Here is a 21,366-nt window from a genome sequence, read left to right as displayed (position 1 = left end):
AGACATTTTCAGGAGCATGCAAACATAAAGCCACCCATTACTAACCCAGCCTCCCATTCATGGAAAGAAACATCAAGGTAAAAAAAAAATAAAAAAATAACTAAGCATTTTTTCAAATACCAGCCTTACAAAACAACTGATGTGAGCTGACTGAACTGGAGAGACAAAGAAAACTACTTCTTTCCGACGAACAACCCAGTTGGAAAGGTCCTCACAAGACATCAGGCAGTAAAGTGATATTTCAACAACAACAATCTCCTTTTCCTGTAGGCTAGGAGAGTGCATTAACCCACATGTCTAAAATTTTCAAGAATTTTCCTTGTGGCACACCCACACTATCTCCTGTTTATACATGAAAAGCACCCAATAAAATTGTTGTATTGCAAATAAAATCACCCTCTAAGTCTAGCTGTGAGTAACTTGAAGCACATGACAGAAGAATCAGCATGTTTTGTTTTAAACACAAGCTGTCCTCTTTAAAAAAACAGAGTCTGCCACACAGCAATAGGTCAGAGTCTGGATTTTCAAAATCCTTACAGCTGCTTCTAAGGTCACTAGGGCTTAAACAATACTGACAAAAATCTCTCAGTCACACACATGCACAGACCAGCTGGTAAAAGATCTTTGGTGGTTCTCATTTTATCATGCCATTTTTTTTCCCTTTACATTTCATTGAGATTATTATTCTACAGTGCCTTCCAAATTGCCAAAGCGAAAATACGTCTTGTTTAGGGAGGAGTGGTGCCAAACTTAACTTTCTTTAGCCTAAAAATACCTGGGGCTATACCACACTTTAATGTGGAAGAAATTCCAGGTGAAGCTCACCAAGTTTGGGGTTTTTTTTTCCAAGTCATGTTTCAACTTAGCAAACCTCAACCCTGTCATTCACAGCAACATACAGCACACAACAGCCCCCAGACCTGCTTGTGGCCCCAAGATTTCAGAATGATGTCTGTAAGAGCAAAGAATGCTGCCCAAAGCACAGCACTTGTGAATTCTGGAGTACTTGCGAATTCTGGATTCACTTACAAGATTTTCCCTTCTCACACCCTAGTGACAACAGTCCTGTGCCAGAATCCACTATGATACTACATTACTTGTAATTAGGTCAACATGTTTTGTGTGAAGACAGTACACAAAAAACTCGGACAGGGGTTTTAACCACAGCTATGCTTTTCCATGAAATAAAACAAACCAATTGCAGTTGTGCTAATTCAAGAGATCCTAAAGTTTATAATTATGTATGTCTGTAGAAACAATTATAACTCACACCTTTTATTTCTGCTCAGCAAGTAGGGCTAGTATCTCAAAAGCAATTTAATAAAATTAAAAAAAACATATTAAAGTAACTAGTCAGTCACAAATAATACTCCCTGGCACAACAAAAAACCTGTAACTGCATCATCTGATACACACATGACTTCATATATCCTTTCCATTTCTATTTTATTTCCATGACATCAACGTACTACAATTCTTTGCAAAACTTTGTATAATCCACACACAGTAATATTTTACTTATTAGCACTTTCAACGTATTCCATGACAGCTCATTTTACTACATTCATTTACTATTTTAAAACCTTTCAGTTACTGATTTCACATCAGTAATTTTTCTCCCATAATCTAATTAATGTGCCCAGTAAGATCTAGTAGTTACTGTAAAAAGTACAGCTGCATGAAGCATGAGTTCACATTGTTGACTACAGTTTTATACAGTCTTCAAAATCAGTTTGAATTATATTAGCAATAATGCTTATAAAACAGAGAACTTTCTCAGAAGTGCACAAATTCACTAAGAAACAGAGATAATCAGTAGATCAAAAGCCACATGAGTAAAAGTACACTGCAGCTACTGTGATCTCCACATAGTGCTGCGCTGGGCCACACGCAGCAAGAGGTAGAACACACCTACCTGTGTTAACTTGCAAAGGTTACCTACACAGGAGAGGCATGCTGTCAAGGGTCCCTTTACGATCAATGGAGAAACTGAGAAGAATCATCTTCTGGCCATCTCTCTGACTTCAGAGACCCTAAACATCTAGCTTGAACTAGAAGCTTGAATTCAGCAGACCCACCAAAGAGATTCCCACTTTAAGAATGCTTAGAATAAATGAGAAATAAAGAACTAGATAAAAATCAGAAATACCCCACAAAAGTAAAAGCAAATCCACTATTGTGAATATTAGAAAGTAATTCTAAAATACTCAAAGATAATTTTTCTTACTCTAAGGGACCTTTTGACTCTCTTGTTCTATTCCTAATTTGTGCATGTTATTCCCCGCCCCTCCCCATCCTTTTTGATAGAGGAAAAAGAAACAGAAATTCCTTCCCTCCTACCCTGCCTTTTTCTCCACTAGCATCTACAGCAATCCCTCTGATGTAACATTACATCATTGCTTTTTAAACAGAATTCCCAAGTTATTTCATCAGGTATATCTGTACCAAAATTGGTGACATATTAAGACTGAAATGTGTTTCAAGTCCTGGATCAGCACTGCAGAATTCTTATTCTAATACTGAGTGGCATTATGAATAACTGTGTCCAATCTGTTATAATATTAGCATGCCTGTCAAGCTTCTTTCTTTCAAAGTGTTTCTTTTTCCTTGTTTGTTAAGCCAAACTTGCTGAGATTAGTCAAATTTGAATACCCAAATTCACAAAGCAATCCCCCATAAGTATCCTTAATATAATGGAGTCTCATCAGTAGATTTTTCTGGAACTACACTCACAGATTTATTAGTTCCCACACACAGCTATTGTTTAAAAGATCTTCAAAGGGCCTGTTTACTAAAACAAGTGCCAATTGTGTTTTCAGTTGCACTCAAACTGCCTGCAGTATGGGGCCACCATGCTAAACAAGAAGAATGCCTTTGTCAACTGTTGTCTGAAGTACTGTAAACAAATTGATATAAAGCACCAGAAGGTTTACGCCATAGTGTCAGTATTTCTTCCTCTGACTGCACAACTCTGAATATGCAAGTAAAGCTAAGATTATTTGAAAAAACAAGAGTATCCTATAGCAACAATATAAAAGGTTAACATACATTATCAGTCTATCTTAAGAGTTTTACACTACTCTTCATCACCAGTGTGATGAGGCTGAGCAGATTCCTATAAATAGGGAGAACATCCACTAGTGATCTCAGACAAAGCCTGAATTTCCTCTAACCCTAAATATACTCAGATTAATAAGTTTTGTTGCAGACTCCTATGAGGCCAGGATTTAATCTCCTCACTCTTTTCTCATATTGAAGTCTACACTATGGTTGCCCTTGAAAGTGTTAACTTGGTTTCAAGAACAAGGTTTTCATTTAAATAGTTTTACAGCATCTTCTAAAAGGTAAAAGTACTTTTGAAATAATCTCAACTTGTGAAATAATCTCAACTTCCAACATGTTTCACACTCATGACTGCTTCTGCAGAATGCTATGGGGAGGAGCAGGGTAGAGTGATAAATATGAGAGTTCAAATGCAGAGGGTACCATTCATTATACTTCAGAAGGCACAATGGGAGGACAATGAAGATGAAACACACATAATAAAGATGAGGCACACTTAACAGTTAAAAAACAAGAGTCTCTATCTGTTAATCTTCCCCTAAAATATACAAGGATCCATATCTACCTCTTCAACTTTGGTGTCAAATAAACTATGAAGATAGCCAAGTATTCAAGGATTGCATTTATAGAAGAAACATAGATCATGATGGCCATTACAGTACACTCCATCTTAATGTAAAAATGCATCCAATTTCTTTTTGATATGTTCAAAAGCATCTTTCCCCATATAGTCCATGCGCCCTTCCTCCCATTTTCTCCGTTCATCTTCTGGACTTGGTTCTTCTGGTTTGAAGTGAATAGACAGCTCTGAAACAGAATGTGCGACCTCATTCTGTGGGAAGAAGCAGAACAGTGAGAAAACAGTCATTTGGTCATTCTCATTTCAGTGCTGTGAAGTTAAACCTTGAATGTCAAACTTCTGCTTTGTACAGTCCCAGTTAAAACAATAAAACAAACAGTATTCAAACATTCATTCTTGTTTTGATAATATGATCTCATTATCCCATGCTTTTACTACTTGTCATAGCATCTGTGAATATACCAAACACTTATTTTACTTGTCTTAACTCAGACCTTGGCATACTCAGCAACAACACAATGAGACTATTACAAATACAGCTGGTTTAGAGTATCTCCTACAATAAAGTGTAACCATGTATCTGTGCAAATTTTGTCTTCAACAGGCTCTCATGTGAATCTAAGTTCCTAGAATTTTTAGTCACTTGTTTTAGCTGATCTCCAGTGAGGTCAGTATTATTTAGCAGATGTGAGACATTACCTGTATAAATTACTTTAAAAGATTTGACACTATTCACTACACCAATAAGTCGTTCATTTTGAATGATGATCCAAAATTGTGAATCCTGAATCAAGGTCAAGTTATCATAGGTGCACAAATGCAAGATACGTTATTAGTGATAACTTAACATAAAGAGAAACTCTGTCCGTGATTGACCAAAGCCAGTAAAACCAGAACATCCCAACAATTATAACCAGTAATAAAGATGAAATATAAAAAGGACTAATCAAGGCAGCTACTGAAAACCTGCTTTCAGTACTAATCCAAGAGGCTCCAAGGCAAACAACTCATCTTATGTTATAAACAAAATTGCAATCAACCAGAATGGCCTTCCAGTGAAGCCCTCACAAGTTCAATATACAGATGTTTCAGAATAGAACATAAAGGGCAGGGATCAGTGGCTTAAACCACCTTAATCCCCTGGAATAACCATTGCATCTGCCAATTTGGGGCAGATAAGGCACAGGATTTGCACAAGTCCTGTACCTGCAGACCTGGTAAGGTATTTCAAACAGCCAACATGACGCTATATGCTTACGCAACTGCATCCTTCCAGATGTGTCCTCACCTGGGTCCCACTCTACATGACTTTAAACATGAATAAACACTCTGAAGAGCATGCTTGCTCCCTATTGTGGCAGTGTAAGTTAGCCATGTAGTATTAATTCTCTTTACATCATTGAGCCTGTGGTTTTATAAAATGTTACCAGACTTCTAACTAACTTTTGCTGAAGAATAAATCTGAGTTTTAACAACTGTTGGATTTGGTTAGTTATGCATCCGTAACACCTATATATGCAAATATGCAACAATACTTGGTATTTAATTTTCAGGATTTATATACATGTAACTGCAGTAATGCTTGAAATTCCTTTCTTTACCATTGGCAACCCTTATCAACAACTTTGGATGCCATTAACAAGACAGGAATCATCATCTTTTTAGAAATGAAGAATTTTAGCTACGGCCCCAACACCCCTGGCTGCACAGGAGCTACCGTTTCACTTACAGTTTTGTTTCTCAATTTTAAAGTATTTCACCATAGTGCTTCACAATCATACAAAAGGCCTCAATAGAAAAATGACTGTGTTGTGCACCTTACAAGTCCTTGACACCCTGTCATCCCCATCAACGCCAAGTCTGGCACTGCTGTCACACTGCCCACAGATAAATGCAGTGCAAGATCACAAAGGAAAGCCTTAGGCTCCATGCCTGACTCACTGTACATTCATTTTCCACTTGCTTGGAAACACCACTTCAGCAGGTAAAAAAAGAAACAAAACAGAACAAAAAATCCAAATAGCTTTGCTTGTATTAATATTGGAGAGCTAAAATTAACACCATGCATTTATTACTTGGTCGCTAGCACAGGAAAAGATACATAAAAAAAACCCTAGAAGTATAACTGATAGAAAGGGATCATACCCCAGTATTGGAAGTAGTTAGGGAATTACATAGCTAAAAGATTCAAGATTTTATTTACACATTGCATTATAATTAGTTGGGACTTCCCAAAATGATGGTGGAAGCAAAAAGACATGCATGCAGTTATCAACAGATGTACAATGCAGAAAGCTACATGTACCAGTTCTGAGGTTTCCTGAAACCTTGGATGAAACAGGATGAAATACAAGTTGTTCTGAAGGTCTGTCAGGCTGAGAGAGATGGATTTTACAGAACCGCTTTGTTCAACTTCACATACAGGTTGCTAAAATACAGCCACTGAGGTTTTATTAGGAGAGTATTTTTCCATAGTTTCCCTATCATAAGAATTCATACAATACAAATCGATTTCAGTCTTGGGGTAGGGGAAAGCAGTGAATGGGAGGAAAAGGAACGAAACACATTATCACCAAGGACAAAATTCATCTCACTCAGGTTTAGCTATCAAAATAGCACCGAATCTAAGCTCCTACTATAATCAATCTAGGATAAGTACCTCCAGAGGGCAGCTCATCTCATCCTAAAATAGGTTCAAGAGTGGCTGTCATTCTTCAGCAACTACAGAAACAGCCTGGAAATCTAGCTTACAGTAGTTGCCTACCATTCAAGAGGCTAAACTTCAAATGAGAAAAATCTCATTTTAGGCTAATAGCTTGCTCTATAACTGATGAGCTTTTTATATGCATACAATGAGAACAGAACAATGTATTCCAAAACAAAGGTAAAACATAGTGCCTAAAACATATTGCGCCAAATATTTGCCTTTGCCAGATATCAAAACATAAATGAGTAGACAGACCCCATTCTGAAGTCTTTTCCACCAAAACAATCCTACAAGACTACTGAAGTTAAGCAACAAAAAGTGGAATGATGGTGTTCCTAAGTAAGGAGAGAGAGAATCAGGCTATTAATTTCTGATTAACATGATCTTCTGATAAACCAATCCTAGTAACTAAAAAAGAAATTTAAATTTGAATGACACTACTTTAAGCGAACATTATGATTTTTTTTTCCTACCCCAAACAAACATCTTGAAAATGTGTCCCTATTTGGTTTGAGCATTTCCAATGCAGTCAGATGTATGAGGCATACAAGATAAGAATAATTTATTTGCAAAAGATGTATTAAGGTATAGAGCTGGAAGGTTTGCAATTTTCCTTCAGCCCCTCCACACCCAGGATGGACAAGAAAGGAAGGAAGACTACAGTTTTACTTTATGGAGTTAACTGTAGTCAAAAGGGATGAAGCACTGAACATAATAAAAACCACCTTCATCTTACTAGAGAGCAGTCCACAAGTTACAATAGCAGATGACATTAGAACATTAATTTTATTTTCTCCCAATTGTTCCCTGCTGTAGCATAGTTTATCATAAAACATGTAATGACTTACAGCCATGAAACATTGTGCTATTATGTCCAACTTAATTCCTGCATAAAATAAGGGGAGTCAGTGTAACAGAAACACCCAAATTTGAGAAGAGTGACAAAAGAACCAGGACCCCTACAGTGAACATCACTGGATTCTTTTAAGACACTCCTTGTTGCCCACAGAAATTTGGGGAACAGTCTTCCAAGTCAACACTTCTGGAAAAAATTTCTACAAAGGAGTGATAGAAAGGATTCTAGTTTTAAATATATTAATTCCCAAGAGTATTAATATTCAAAAGATTACTTTAGTAAGAGATTTTTTTTTATATTACACTTTATTAAGTACCTAACAACTTTCAACAAGTAACCTCTTCGTAAAATTCAATGCAATTTTTTCAACCTCCAGACACATCATGCATGCATGACTAAAGATTAAAGAAAATAGATACTCTTTAGACTGTTCCTGACGCTAGCAAGAAAATTCAATAGCTACAGCTAAATTGAAGAGGATATAATCTCCTAGATCAGAAGCATAATTAAGAAAATCTCCTTTTAGTGTATCGTTTTGTTACTGCATATAGTAATATACAACATACTTACAGCTTTGAAAGTGAGCTCCTCAGGAGAACATGTTGTGGGATATATTTCATATGTCTGCTCTGGAAGCACAGGTATTTGCAGCGAATTGGCCACATAAGGACTGACCTTTTTCAGTGTAATTTCAACTCCATTGAAAGTATGCTAACAAAAACAAGAACATCTCACCACTGAAATGCAATTTTGCAGGAAATTAGTATCTTATTTAAAACAGTTTCACTTCCTTACAGCATTAAAGGAATAAGGTAATAAATTGAAAAAAGTTTGTGGTCATAGATTCAGAGCATGTTGCAATTTAGATTTTTGCACTCAGAAGTATGCCAGAATCATCAGGAGGTAAATCTAACAGGTATTTCCACCTTCATGCTGCTGTAGCTGAAGTATTTCTTTACTGCCCAATTTCTTAAAAATTAAAGCATGTTAAAAGTATGAGATAAAAAAAAACCCTACCCATTCCTTCCTCTGCTTTCCAATTTGTGAAGAGGTTAACAAACCAAATTCCTCTCCAGGGCTTTGATAGTAACTGTCCAACTCATCTTATGAGACTATACAATTAGTTCAGTGATGGTAATAGTCCAATATTTTTTAAAAAAATTAAGAAAATATTTACATATGCATAGAAGTGATCTTAATTGTCATGTCTTGATACAAAATTAAAAATCATACTTCTACTCATTACTTTATGCTGCTGATCTCCAAGAAATCATCTATTTATCAACAGGGTTTTTTTATTCTACTCATGGAAACCATGCATTGCTGCACTTCCTTTGAAGAAAAAAAACAAAGCGTGAAGAGCTCAGTAAGTGCTTGATGACATACAAGTACTGAATATAACATCGTAAATGTATTTAACACTGCCTTCGCAAATCTGATTTATGTGTTATGACCCTCATAAAATAAGTTATAATGCAGTTCTGAAAAGGTAAATTTTACTATACTTCAAGGGCTAGTTTGATGGTCTATATCAAGTTATCTTCAAAAAGTCAAAAGTCCATTTGTTTCATAGCTAGATTATCACCTTCTCTAATTTGTCTCATACTTCGTGCTTAATTTGAAGAATCTATACATACACATTCCCATACAAACTCTTCAGCAATTAAGAAGAAGAAATCTTAGGAAAGCCAACAGTACTAAAAATCCTTCCTAAACTGCTAGTTTAGATGCTTCTAGAAGCAACCTCTGCTACTACCGATCAACAGATACTATGTTTTTTCATGCAATTCCTTCCTCTAGCAAACACATAATTTTCAGAATTTTTGTTGTGATTCCAATATATTCCCAGTAACTCCTTATTAGTTACCTTGCATTCCTCAGATTCTGATTCTTCCATCTTTTGAAGTTTTCCTAACAAAGGCAATATACTTGCACTGTATATATTCCACCAGAGGGCAAGAAATGACAGCTGATGAAAAGATCCAGAGGTGGTGCCATCCTGCATAACTCTCTTTGTTTGAAGGTTATATTTGTAGTTCCAGGGCTTCGTCGCTCCCAAGAAGTGAACAACTTTGGCATCTCTACCAAAACTGCAGAGATTAAACATACAGGTCTATACATTAAATATCTATTTTTTTAGCCTATATGAACTGCTAAAGAAACATGCTTACTCTTATTGGTGAGGTAATTTTGACATTTTGCAACACCAACACATTCAGTATGAGTATATATTTAGTATTTTTTTCTGTCTTATTAGTTTAAGGTATCTCATTTAGCATACAGGAAAAAAAAAAAGGCTGCATTGCCATTTGCTTCCAGCTGCTGATTCTAGTAAAGTTCATGAAGGAAAATGATAGGCTTATGCAGTACCATTTCTAGTCCTCCTGATACTCTCTTCACAAATAAATACCACTTCAAACACTGAATCAACAAAATTGATTATTACTGATCCCATATTAAAAATTACTAATAAGTACATCATCCTAAGTTTGCCTTCCATTAAGAGCTTTTTGTGCAACTGGAGCAGTAATTCATGACACTCTAAATTCAACTTGCCTTCTGCCAGAAAAGTTTCCTAACTGCATTGTCTGAAGTCATATAATTACTAGCACAAATCTTGTTTCACAGAGAACCTTAAAAAAAAAAAAACCAAACAAACAAAAAAAAAACCCACAACTGTTTCCCATAGAACTGACTGGAAAAGAAGGGAACAACATTCAGAGTAAAGCTGTCAGAACCTAATGCTAAAGTAATCTACATCTTTTCAAATCTGAGAAAAGCTTCCCTGAAACAACATACAAGACAGCATAGCCAGCTCTGCGACTCAATCTGTGTCCAGATGCAAGATATTCATATTGTATTTCAGTTTTTACTGCATGATTTTTACATAACACCATTTCTGACTACTGTAATTTATAATCAAGAGAATATGGCATTATATTCTCTCTTATAATAGAATGTTTGTTAACAAACTACAGAGGTTTACAGTCAGTCAGACATGTTAACTACTTACTGATTGAAAGCAGGAACGTAGGTGTATACAGCGCTGCTGCTCAAGTTATAGAGGAAAGGTAAGTGTTTGCCAATATCTGCTGTTGCCCAGTTGCTGAAGAAGCTATTCAACAAGCCTTGATCACCCCCTAAAGAACATAAAAAAAGGTATTACCATAATTATGCATGCACTCAAATTTACATCAAAATTTCACATCCAAGGATGGGAGTGAGACTGGTGTGCTCATGGGACTGCAACTTGGAGTTGATAATATGGCCATGCGAGCAGGTACAAGTGAATAATACCTGATCCACTCCGATGCAAGTTCAGTGTAAATGAAGTCCTATTGTAATATATGAAGAAAGGAGTAGGAAAGGGGTTTGGTCTTCCTCAGAGCAGAAGACTGAAGATCAGCTGTATTTCTCTCTCCTAAACCAGACAGCAAAATTAAAACTTACTGAGCAAGACTTAGACACAATGTCCCTTCATTGCCCTTTTCTGGGAAGAACTGTCCACAATAACTCAATGGGCTTTAACTACAGTGTAAGAGGCAAAGGTCTGCACCTTAAATTTTTGTGGGGGCACAATTACATAAAGCCCGGAGAACTCCTGCCTTCCTCTTTTCTGCCTGATAACATGGAAGCTATGGAAAAGCAGGTTATTGAGAAGGAATAGAACATTTTGCACTTCATCCCTTATGCCTTGCCCCTTACCATCAAAGCTGCCATGTTCAGCAGCAAACCGGAGCAGTAGGTTGTAAGTTTTCAAAGAAGGTCGGAATACAAATACACCACTATTAAAGCAGTCGGGCCAGCCAGAATCAGGAGCTGCTGAAAACTCTTCTCGATCAAATAATTCATCAACATTGCAAAGCACCTTAGAGACAGTAGGTAAACACAAAAATTGTTAGAGCAAATGTTTTTCTAGAACACAAGGAGCTACATCAGTACCAATGGAGTAAATTGCTAGTTTGGCCAAGTATATTGTTTGCAGAGCATAAAAGCAGTGGCAATGCAAAATAAGCTAGGGGTCAGAACCTCTATTTTTAATATAAAAAAGCAACATTAATTGTGGTTCTCCATGATTTCTCTGATCAAAGTGCAAACCCTGTGAAATTATTTCATGAACCTTGGAGACCCTCCAGAAGGTGCCTTTAAATATTATAACATACCATGAAAACACACAATTTCCTTCTTTCTTAGCTCACCTTCCCAGAGTCCACTATTCTCAGTAACTGCAACAGAGCTGAATGAAAGCTGGGAATCCAAATAATCTGAGTTAGCAACAGGCTGACTAAAGGGGTAGCAGAAAAACTGTCTCATTACCAGTTTTCTAATGTAAGCTAAGCTCATAAATTTGCTTTGGTTTAGGTTTTTAAGCTTCACAAGGAAGTGGGAAAAGTCAATCAGGCTAAGGCCAAGATCACTTTTAAAGTTGGTAGAAAGACAGCTGTGGAATCACTGAAAGTCTGGAGCCCACCCACAACTGAGCCACTGTGAAAAGAAGCAGAAAATTTTTTTAGGAGACAAATTACTTCACTGAATTTAAACCAAAACACAAATATTTGCCTTCCTCCTTTACTTTAATGTAAAGCAGGAAATCATAAGCCTCCCCGCTTCACCCCCTGAGAAAAATAACTTAATTTGGTTTCTAATTCAAATACAATCCTATTAAATTATAATGCATCCCAGTCTTTTCAAGTGAGCCATGTAAGTGCAAGGGAAGGCTGACATGATTGACCTTGCCAAAATTATGGCCATTTTTATCTCTATACCTCTAAAAAATGAAAAAGAAAAAAGTAATTAATTAATGTTTCTGGGTTTCCCACCCCACCTCCTTTTTAAAACTGGCCTGCCTTCCCGACCAGAGTAAGTCCAAATGAAAGTATATGAGGGAGATCTATTTTAAACATGTCAGAAGCCCATTTGCATAGAGTGTGTTTGTGATATGTTTTGAAGACAGACCTGAGGCTACTCTCAAAACAGGATTTACTTCTATGCAGACGGCAAAACTCTGAGCATTGCCAAAACATGCCAGCTGGAGCTTCTGCAACCTTGTGACCACCAGCAAATCTGGTCACTTCATAGGCCAGTAGGTTGCCTGACAAGGAAACATCCCACACCCAGAGTAGCTCCTTAAGACAGACACAAATGTTTCCACAGCTCCTGCTCTACTCACCAAAGTGTCTGCATCCATGAAGACACATTTGCTATAATGAGTAAGAGTCCAACAGTGAAGCTTAGTGAAGGTTACACCCAGTTCTGGCCTCTGCATCAGAGCCAAACGGACTGAGTCAGCACTGTCAAGCGTATCCACCTCAATGACTTCATCAAATACGCTGCGGAGGACAGACCTACCAGAGGAAGCAGTGGAGAGAAAGAAGGGAAATTAAAGAGGTTCATCAGAGTTCACTTCCAGCATAAAAACAGTAATACGCAGCACCACGTTTATTATGACAATAACAAAGGCTAGACTGATTGGTTAGAATGAGAAGTCAGAAGTGAAAAGTCCTTGTAAGCAGTCTGCTGAAGTGACAGCTATCAATAAAGCCATAAACCATCACCCCTTCTACAGGGCAAGCACATCTCAAAAGTGACAGGTGCTCTATGGAGGAGAAAACAATCCTTATTTTAGTTACTTAATCTCCTATAGAAACACCAACAGAAATTAAAGCAGCTTTCATCCTGCACACTTGACTCTAAAGAACAGCACGGAACCGCGTTCCCTGTGCATTGCACAGGATGTGGCATGCACTGTCAGCACAGTCACTTGCACCTATTATGCCCAAGTAAACACAGCTTCAGAACTGCACCTTTTAATACAGGTAATATATACTTGCTCACTACTACAAATTGTCTCAAATGAGACTTTTAGGAAGATATCTTTTCTATACATATCTTCCATGGGAATTTTATAGGTGATACCAAAGTAGGTAATTTTCCTTCAAGACACAAGAAAAAAGTCTTTTAAACACAGCTTATTTATTTACATTACACTATTAACTACAAAGTCCCGGATGTCATACAAACACAGAAAAAGAAAAGCCTGTGCTGATTATCTAGATTGCAGAGTTATTAGCTTTTGCCTGACTGATCTTCAAGGGACAAGAGTTAACTGGGGAAGAACTAAGAGTAGGTAAAGATTTTTAGAAGCATAGTTCAGTAGTGTAATTTTTCTTAAATGCTATCCTTGATTAAAAGATATACTATAAAGGGTTTTCTCCCACGGAATGGGGATGAAAAAACTGATGGACTTAGTATCCACCCACGTGTCAAACGTATACAGTATTCCCTTAGGAAGGTTACAGTGTTCTGACAAAATCCATACTTTAAAAAGGCTGTAAAAACAGATTTCTGTACATCTAATCACAGCAAAAATGGGAAAATACTTTTCTTGAGCCAGATGCATTGCAAATACTTTCACATGGCATACAGAAATCAGGAGCTTGCACACTTCTTAAGCCATAGCAGAACGAAGAGTTTAAGCAACTATGGCATGTCATGTTCCTTTTAACAAGCAGCACTGTCCTCCAAATAACAGGGCTTGAGGTCAACACATCAATGAGACTTCTGCATTTCTGTAGTGCTTGTAGTGAATTTTATGCAAGTCTGTAGTACCTGTAGAATCACAACCCAAACTGAAAGTGATTAAAAAAAAAGCAGCAGCAAAAAAAAAAAAAAAAAAAAAAGACTTTCTCATCATGATAGCTGTGCACCAATATTTTAAGATTAGTCATCCGAAATCAAGCCCCTAAGGTTTTTGGAGAGTTGTTATGTCACATGTTTTTATGTATCTTGCTCTTTCTAACAGAGAATCACGTGGGGGAAAAGAACAGTAGTGCCTTTATTTTGGCTTAAAAGCAGACACCAAAACCTTAGTTCCCAAACTTTCAGCTTATGTTCCCAATTACGGGCTTAAGACAACTTCCAGCCACAAGCTCTACTTCTGCAAATGAATACTTATTAGGCTTACGATCTTATCATGGATGTTATTTGGGACTCCTCTCAGAAATCACTAGCCAAGGGGGAACTTAATGCTGTTAAATCCACAGGAAGCCTATTAAAATCTTTCATGTTGTTGTTTATTTTTCCATAATATCAACCTCCAAAAATACATGAATCCTTACCTCATCCCACTGGAAACCTCTGGTGTAATTAGTACTGCCAATTTTCTAGATGTCGTATGGTTCCTCAATGACTGTCCGAGAACCAGAGCGCCTTGACAATACACATCATCGGTAGCAAGGGTCACAAAGGCTTGATCTGTTACTGTGAGCAAATATTCAGAAGAGTCACTTCACAGGTTTAACAAAGGCTCTTTTGACAGGTTTCTTCCTCCTCCAGCTAACCAACAGGCTGCAGTTTATAACAGCCTGCAGTTCCTGTGATAAGCTCTTTTCTCTCCCAAATTCCCCCAGAAGACACAACTGAATGGAAAAGCCAGTGAAGGTGACTGCAGAATGTATGTTTCTGAATTTTGTTATTTTTGTTTGCCTGATTTACACAGTAAAAGGTATGAAGTTTTTGGACTAGCCTTAAACAAATAATTCCCTGTGTCTTATTGCCTAAACGTAATCTTAGTCAAAAAAGCCTATCTGTAAATATTTAGATTTTACATTTAACTAACATAGTATAATACAACCAATATGGAAAATGTTCCTGTTTATATAGTGCCAAAAGCTAAGGAAAAAAACAGGCTGTTAAGTACTAGCCAGAAAGGTCCTTCTTTCCATAACCTCACTGAATCAACCCAACAGGCATTATGTGCTCTGTCATCTTTGTACTGGAGTAACTGGTGCTGGCTGAACAAATGTAGAGAGATTGCTACTGAGACTGGTACACCTCCCAGAAGTTAAGGATCCCTACCTCAAGGAACTCCAAGAAAATGAGGAGTGTTCCTCATTGTCAAGAAACACATGGGAAAAAAGTTACAATAAAAATGAAAGAAAGGTACACTCCTGCACAACAGGAGACATAATGTATTTTGTAGAGATACTAGCCTGTGGCAGTATCACCAGGGGCTGCTTCTTCAGCTCTGCCCTCTGACAGAACCACCGTTATCAGGGTTCTCCTGGGGAGAGCCAGAACCTATGATTCAGCAAAGTGAACAGCCTCCTTGGAGCACAAAGACGACCTCAGCATTCTAGGCTGCAGAATTAACCAGAACAAGATGAGCAGGTCACACGGATGAGGGGAATTCCACTAAGGTCTACAGAGCTTCAATAAACACTTGTGTTGGAATACTTGTTTAAAACCACCATCATCTTAAGGGACAAGCAATTATGTTAAATAAATCAAACCAAACAAACAATAACAACAACATAAACACCCTCTCATACAGTTTCCAGGCTCTGTGAGAGACACTACGAAAGAATGTCACAGAACTAGTTGCAGGTCTGAACCCAACAAATGACCTCATGGCTGCCTCAGCCAGGGGCTGCAAAAATGAATGATTTCAAACCTCTAACCTAACATCAAAGTATGCAGTAAAGTATGGTTGGTGCTCCTGACAACCTTCTCAGGTACTAAATATTTCCATTTTTCATGTCCTCCAAATCCAGAGCAAAGCATAGACCCATTGGTGTGCTGTCTTCTCCCCCGCTTTTTGCCCTACCTCCCACTTATCTCCAGCCAGACCTGAATCTGAATCAAGCACATACACCTTACATTTGCTGACACTGCAACGGATCCCTGCACCTCAGGAGAATCCCAGTAGTGTTAAACTTGGCCAAAAAAATTGAATCATCCATTAAAACTTAAAACAGTTTGCAGATCCCTCAGCTAAGCAAACTCCAGTAACATTTTTAAACACAATTTCTAGAAGAAGCAAATCAAAAAAGGAGCTTTTAAATCTCCCATTATTGTAACAGCTCAAGCAAGTTATGGCTGTTCCAGAAAACGATGAATAAGGAGTTGCTTACATGGAGTGGTTTAAAAGGACAGTTGTGCAAGTAAACTGCTCCTACTACAATCTTCCAAAAGGTTAACCGAATAAATTTAAGCATACATAAAAACCAATACAAACCAAACAAAAAAAACCACTGAAGGCTACTTTAGCAATAAAATTATTCTCAAAAGACACGACAAGTCAGGAAAGAAAAACACTTGTGTTAGGCAACAAGCATCTTCAGCCAAACAAAGGTAATAAAAGACTACTGAGAGGAACGTGGGAGGCAGGTTAATACAAAAAGCAAACTGTGAAATGAGTGGGAGTTTAAATCTTAAAATACTGTTTTAAATAACAACCACAAAACTGAACACATAATCTTATTGCTTCTGCAAATTCTTTTAGCTACAGAAGCTGAATCTTTACTTAAGTAATATATCTAAAAATACACATGCTACTCATCAAATAGTTCAGCAAGCTGGCATGGCAAATTACCACATCCTACAGACGCTTTCATGCTTTGTACCTCTGGGGCAAAAGTTGTGGTCAGAACTACAAGGAAGCAAACTGCCGAAGAAATACAGCTTCCAAGAAACTCCTGCTAATACCTCACACAGAAAAGAAGCCAACTGTCTGTTTTGAGAATCAGATGTGCGACACATATTATGGTCTTCTCTCATAGAGTCAATCACTACAGAGATAATTAAATAGATAATCAAACTACTGACTGAAACCATGCAACATTAAAGTATTTCTAGTGCAAAGAGAAGCACATCCTAGCTATTTCAAAATCTTACCGGGCCACCACTAATCCATTAAGGTTCCACAGGCGGTTTAAAATCAAAAGATTTTATCATTACTTGTTCTTTCATCTAATCCTTATTTTCAAGAAAGAGGTGTTACTTGACTTACGTCATTTATCATGTTCTTTGGAACACTGTCCCTACAAGTAAATATTTTATTTTTATAACTGAAAACTAAGGATCAGTTTTTCATATAAACTTGTGAAAGTAAACTGTTTACCTGAAAATTCCCCTTTAACTGAAATCAAGGACAATGCTGCCTTAAATCTAATGTACACAGGGTTTCACTCACTGAGTTTAAGCTGCAAAAGAAAAGTTGATCTTTTTAAGTTTGAAAGCCAAAGGTCTAGGTATTTAAAAAATAAAATCCAGTCGCAGCGAATTTTAAGTGTGAAGTGCACCATTATGCATAACTTTCAAGTCTTTGTGCTGAATGACAACAGGATTTTCATGGAAAACACCTAGTGTTAACAATATTAAGTTTTCAAGCAAATTGTTTTTAAGATGTGGAACCCTATGGCTAATACCACTGACTCAGTGAATTATGTGAAAAGTAAGTATGTGATCAGAATCACATTAAAACCATGTCACTTGAATTTATAAATCTGCTCATTTCTCGTCTGGATTACCAAACAGCACATGAAGATGCAAATTTAGAAATCATTATCATCATAGTTTTGAAACCTAACAATAGTTTCTCAGAACAAACCAAGGATTTTCAAGCAAGTAACTTTGGCAAGTTATTTTAGAGCCCACTTGGCAGCTACAGATAGCAACACAGAAAAGACAGCAGAAGTAATGTGAATCTCTACAGTCAGGGCGATTTTATGTGAAACTTTTTACAGTTTTTTAGCCAAGATCACCAACTTCTGATGCTACTTACTCACAGCAGTAGTACCTCTGACACTGCCAGAGGAAAAATTCTTCAACTGGCCTGAAACTAATGCCAGGGCAGCTAAAAGCCTTACTTACAATCCACACCAGCAAGTGGACAGGGTGGTGCTCACTTTGATGTTCAAATTAAAAAGAGAGAGGGAATGAACAAACACCAGGTACCCAATGAGAATCAGGAGTGACTCATAATAACAAGCACTGAATGAACCACATGCACCTGCCAGCTTCAAGACAAGTTTAAGGAGGGTAGGGGCTTTTTCCATAATCCACTAGACATAGCTTCTTAAGCATATTTTGGTCTTTCTTCTGATAGACAGAGAGAGGATAAATGTGCCATAGCTGTGGCTCCTACAGTAACAACTCAAATTTGCCAAGTCGCCCGCTCCAAAATTGCAATAGGAGACAAGAGGTTCATATGCTACAACTTTCCTACAAGCATATTCTAAATAACACATTGCTGCCTTATACATAAGAGTAGATAAACCAACAGCTAAAAGCCTCCAACAGGCTGGTTAGGGCCCCAGTACGCACTGCCATTCATAATAACCAACGCTGTCTCATTGCTTTCTTAAATTCCTCCCTGGTACCATCTGTTGCTCTTTTGTCACCTCCCCCCTTCTACTTCAGACACAATCTGCAGGACGGGCGGGCTGCAGTCTGGACCTCTGTCCGCTGAGCCCAACACGCCTTTCTGAAACCCCGAGCAACAATGACATAACACAGCCCCAACTCACATCACGTTTTCTAACAATTTTGTTACTCCCCCTCGCACACATAGGTCTCTATGAATCCTCTCCCAGAAGCATGTCTTAGTGAAGATGTGTTAGATTACTACAAAGATGAAGAAAGCTACAGGCCTTCTCACTTCCCTGACCTAACACAGCCATATCAGAAGCACTTGGAACAAAAAGCTCTGCTCCAGCTGACACCCACAACCTTGAAAACAGTCAAGAAGTATTTTAAGTAAGTAAAATGAATAATGATGTCAGACAATAACCTATGTCAGACCACCATCAGAAATTATTATGCGAGTTTTCAGCAAGGAGGCAGTTCTTGCCCTAGTAAACAAATGACAGCTGGCAGTTTTAATTCCCATGCTTCCTCGGTCTGGGTCCAATAGTAGAAATATTTACATTACTGATGAAGGTGGCATAACCAACACTTTACACAGTCCTTTTTGTAACAGAATATAAATTGACATTTGATGGCATGCAATATTTCTCTTGGTTTAATGAAGTTCTGCCTGATCCAAAACTAGATTCTCTCTTATTCTTTATTAAAACAAAGATGAATTTTAGTAGACGGGATTACGACTGTTATCTTGGAAGACTACACAAAGAGAACCTGTTTCTCATTTTGTGTAGCTTTTACTATATATCTTTCAGTTAAGGACAGTTACATTCTGCTTCAAGACCCTGCAGTTTTGTTATTCAACAGACAGTAAGTGATCCTTATGAAAAATCAAATGCAACACTATAATATGCAAATAAGCATAGCACCCAAAACTAGTTCCAAAATAGCAACATACCAGTTTAAAATAAAGTAGTAATAATTGCTTAAGCAATCCAGAGACAGCACAGAGGACTTGACAGGTATCAAGATACACATTTCCAGTCTTTCCACCTTCCTTTCAAAAAAAAGACACAACAAAGAACTGCACAATCCTCTAATCCTTTAATTAATGCAGACTCCCTTTCTACATCTTCCCCCAGCACTGAGGTGCCATATACATAAATTCAAACAGGATCCACCTGGCCCAATGCCCAAGGAAGGTATGTCCTCAACACCCTGCAAACGGTTCAACAAACCCATCTTCGGGGGGCTGCTGCTCAACTTTTTCCTCGGTCTTGAGAGCACGTTCAAGAAACGGAACGGCACCTGCACCCGCTCTGCAGTCGTGGCTTTAAAGGACTTTATCCTCAAGTCCCTCAAGGCTTTAAGCATAACTGAATAAAACCAGTACCGCTGCTACGTCAGGAGGGACATGAGAAAGGTTTCCCCGAATCTGCCTGAGCCCGAGGGAGCCCACCCCAGCCTCTCGCCCTGCAGATCCACCAGGAAAACGCAGAGAGGCCTGGGTAGGCCAATCCGTACGTACAAGCAGAACACATAAATGAGTTTAGCTCTTTCATCCCACCGGACAGTTTAAATCCTAAGCCGAGGCTGCTAATTACAGCACTCTGCTGATAACTAAACAGCGGAGACCCTCCACCGCAGCGGGGCGGGAGGAGGGAGCAGGCCCCGGCGGAGCCGTCCCCCGCCGTCCCCGAGAGGCGGCTGAGCACAAACGAAGCGGGGCGCTGCCAAAGGCGACGGCAGCCCCTCGGGCAGAGGAGCCGCGGTACTCACCGGACATCCTGCGGCAGGCGGGGACCCGCCGGGCAGGGACAAGGACGGGGGCTCGGCCCGGACCCGGACTCAGGCCCAAACCCGCGGCGCCCACCTCTGCGGCCGCCGCCGCCTACACCTGCTCGCGGCGGGCCCGATAAACCGCGAAATGGGATTAGCCTCTTTCCTGCTGAAGGCAGTGGCAGGTGAATTATATTCGCAGGGACTGCTGCGCAGCAGCAGAGCAACGGCATTAGCGGCAGAGGCCATTGGGGAGGGTTGGCGCGACCCAGCCCGCCCCCCCCCCCCCCCCCGCGTTGCCCGGCGCTGCCTTTACTGCAAGGGGGCCATCCTCCTCTCGCCCCCTGCCCTGCCGTGGGCCCCCTGCCCCGCCGCTCGGCCCCCACGGCCGCCGCCTGACGGGGGCCACGCCGCCGCCCGCTACTCCGGGCACCCCCCACCCCCGGCGCCCACCCCACACGCCCCCACGCGCGGCGGCGGCACTGCGGCGCCCCCTGGCGGCGCAGCGAGGCGCCGCGCTCCCGCTCCGCGCAGCGCCCGCACGAAGCCCTCCCGTCATGGCGGGGTCGGGGGTCCCTCGCCTCCCCCAGCTTTTCCCTCCCGTCCCGTCCCCTGCGCCCTGCCCGGGGGCGCTGAGGGAAGGAGAGGGACCCCCTGGCCCCCGCTCCCGCCGTCGTTTCCAGGCTCCCGGGCCGGGCCCTGCGGGGCTGCGCGGTGGCTCGGGCCGGCGTTGAGGAGAAGAGCGGTCCCTGTGGGAGGGACGGAGGAGCGCCCGGCCGCGGCGGCCCTACGGGGAGCTGCGGCCTGCGTGGGCTGGAGGGTGACGGCGGCCCGCTGACAAAACGGGGGGCGTGTGGGCCGCGTCCTGCTACCCGTGCTCCTGCAACAGAGGCTCCCCACCACGCACACTCCTGTGCAGAACCGGAGAGGAAGAAAGATAAGGTGGGGGAGACTCCGTCACGTAGCCCTTTGAGGAAAGCGTCAACGCCTTTGATGGTGGAGATGGCAGAGTGTGGAAGAAGATCGTCAAGCAGGAGTGCGGGGACTCCAGCGTGGCTTATGGTGACCCAGATAGGTGGGATTCACGGCTGGTTAAGGGAGTCTGCCCCGTGATGTGTCTGTAGCCACCATAACCCCCACAGGTAGACACAGTCTGATAACTTGCCACCCAGATAAATAAATAATTGTTTTCAGAGAGCGTGTGCTATTCGGAATGCTATATATATCTTCACATAT

General features: G+C 39.9%; 1 protein-coding gene across 1 annotated transcript; it reads right to left on the bottom strand.

The window, feature by feature from the left end:
* Positions 1-2,035: 2,035 nt before the first annotated feature.
* GYG2 (glycogenin 2) lies at positions 2,036-14,794 on the bottom strand. The gene is made up of 7 exons (XM_075057611.1): positions 14,325-14,794; positions 12,377-12,551; positions 10,912-11,074; positions 10,220-10,346; positions 9,074-9,296; positions 7,777-7,917; positions 2,036-3,895 (listed from the first exon to the last, which is right to left on the bottom strand). Exons 1-7 carry the CDS (start codon positions 14,327-14,329, stop codon positions 3,734-3,736), a joined length of 996 nt encoding a protein of 331 aa, XP_074913712.1. The 5' UTR covers positions 14,330-14,794; the 3' UTR covers positions 2,036-3,733.
* Between the last annotated feature and the right edge of the window lie 6,572 nt (positions 14,795-21,366).

The sequence above is a fragment of the Buteo buteo genome, chromosome 25 (genome assembly GCF_964188355.1).
Source record: "Buteo buteo chromosome 25, bButBut1.hap1.1, whole genome shotgun sequence".
NCBI lineage: Eukaryota > Metazoa > Chordata > Aves > Accipitriformes > Accipitridae > Buteo > Buteo buteo.
This window is presented reverse-complemented; position numbering and strand designations above follow the sequence as displayed.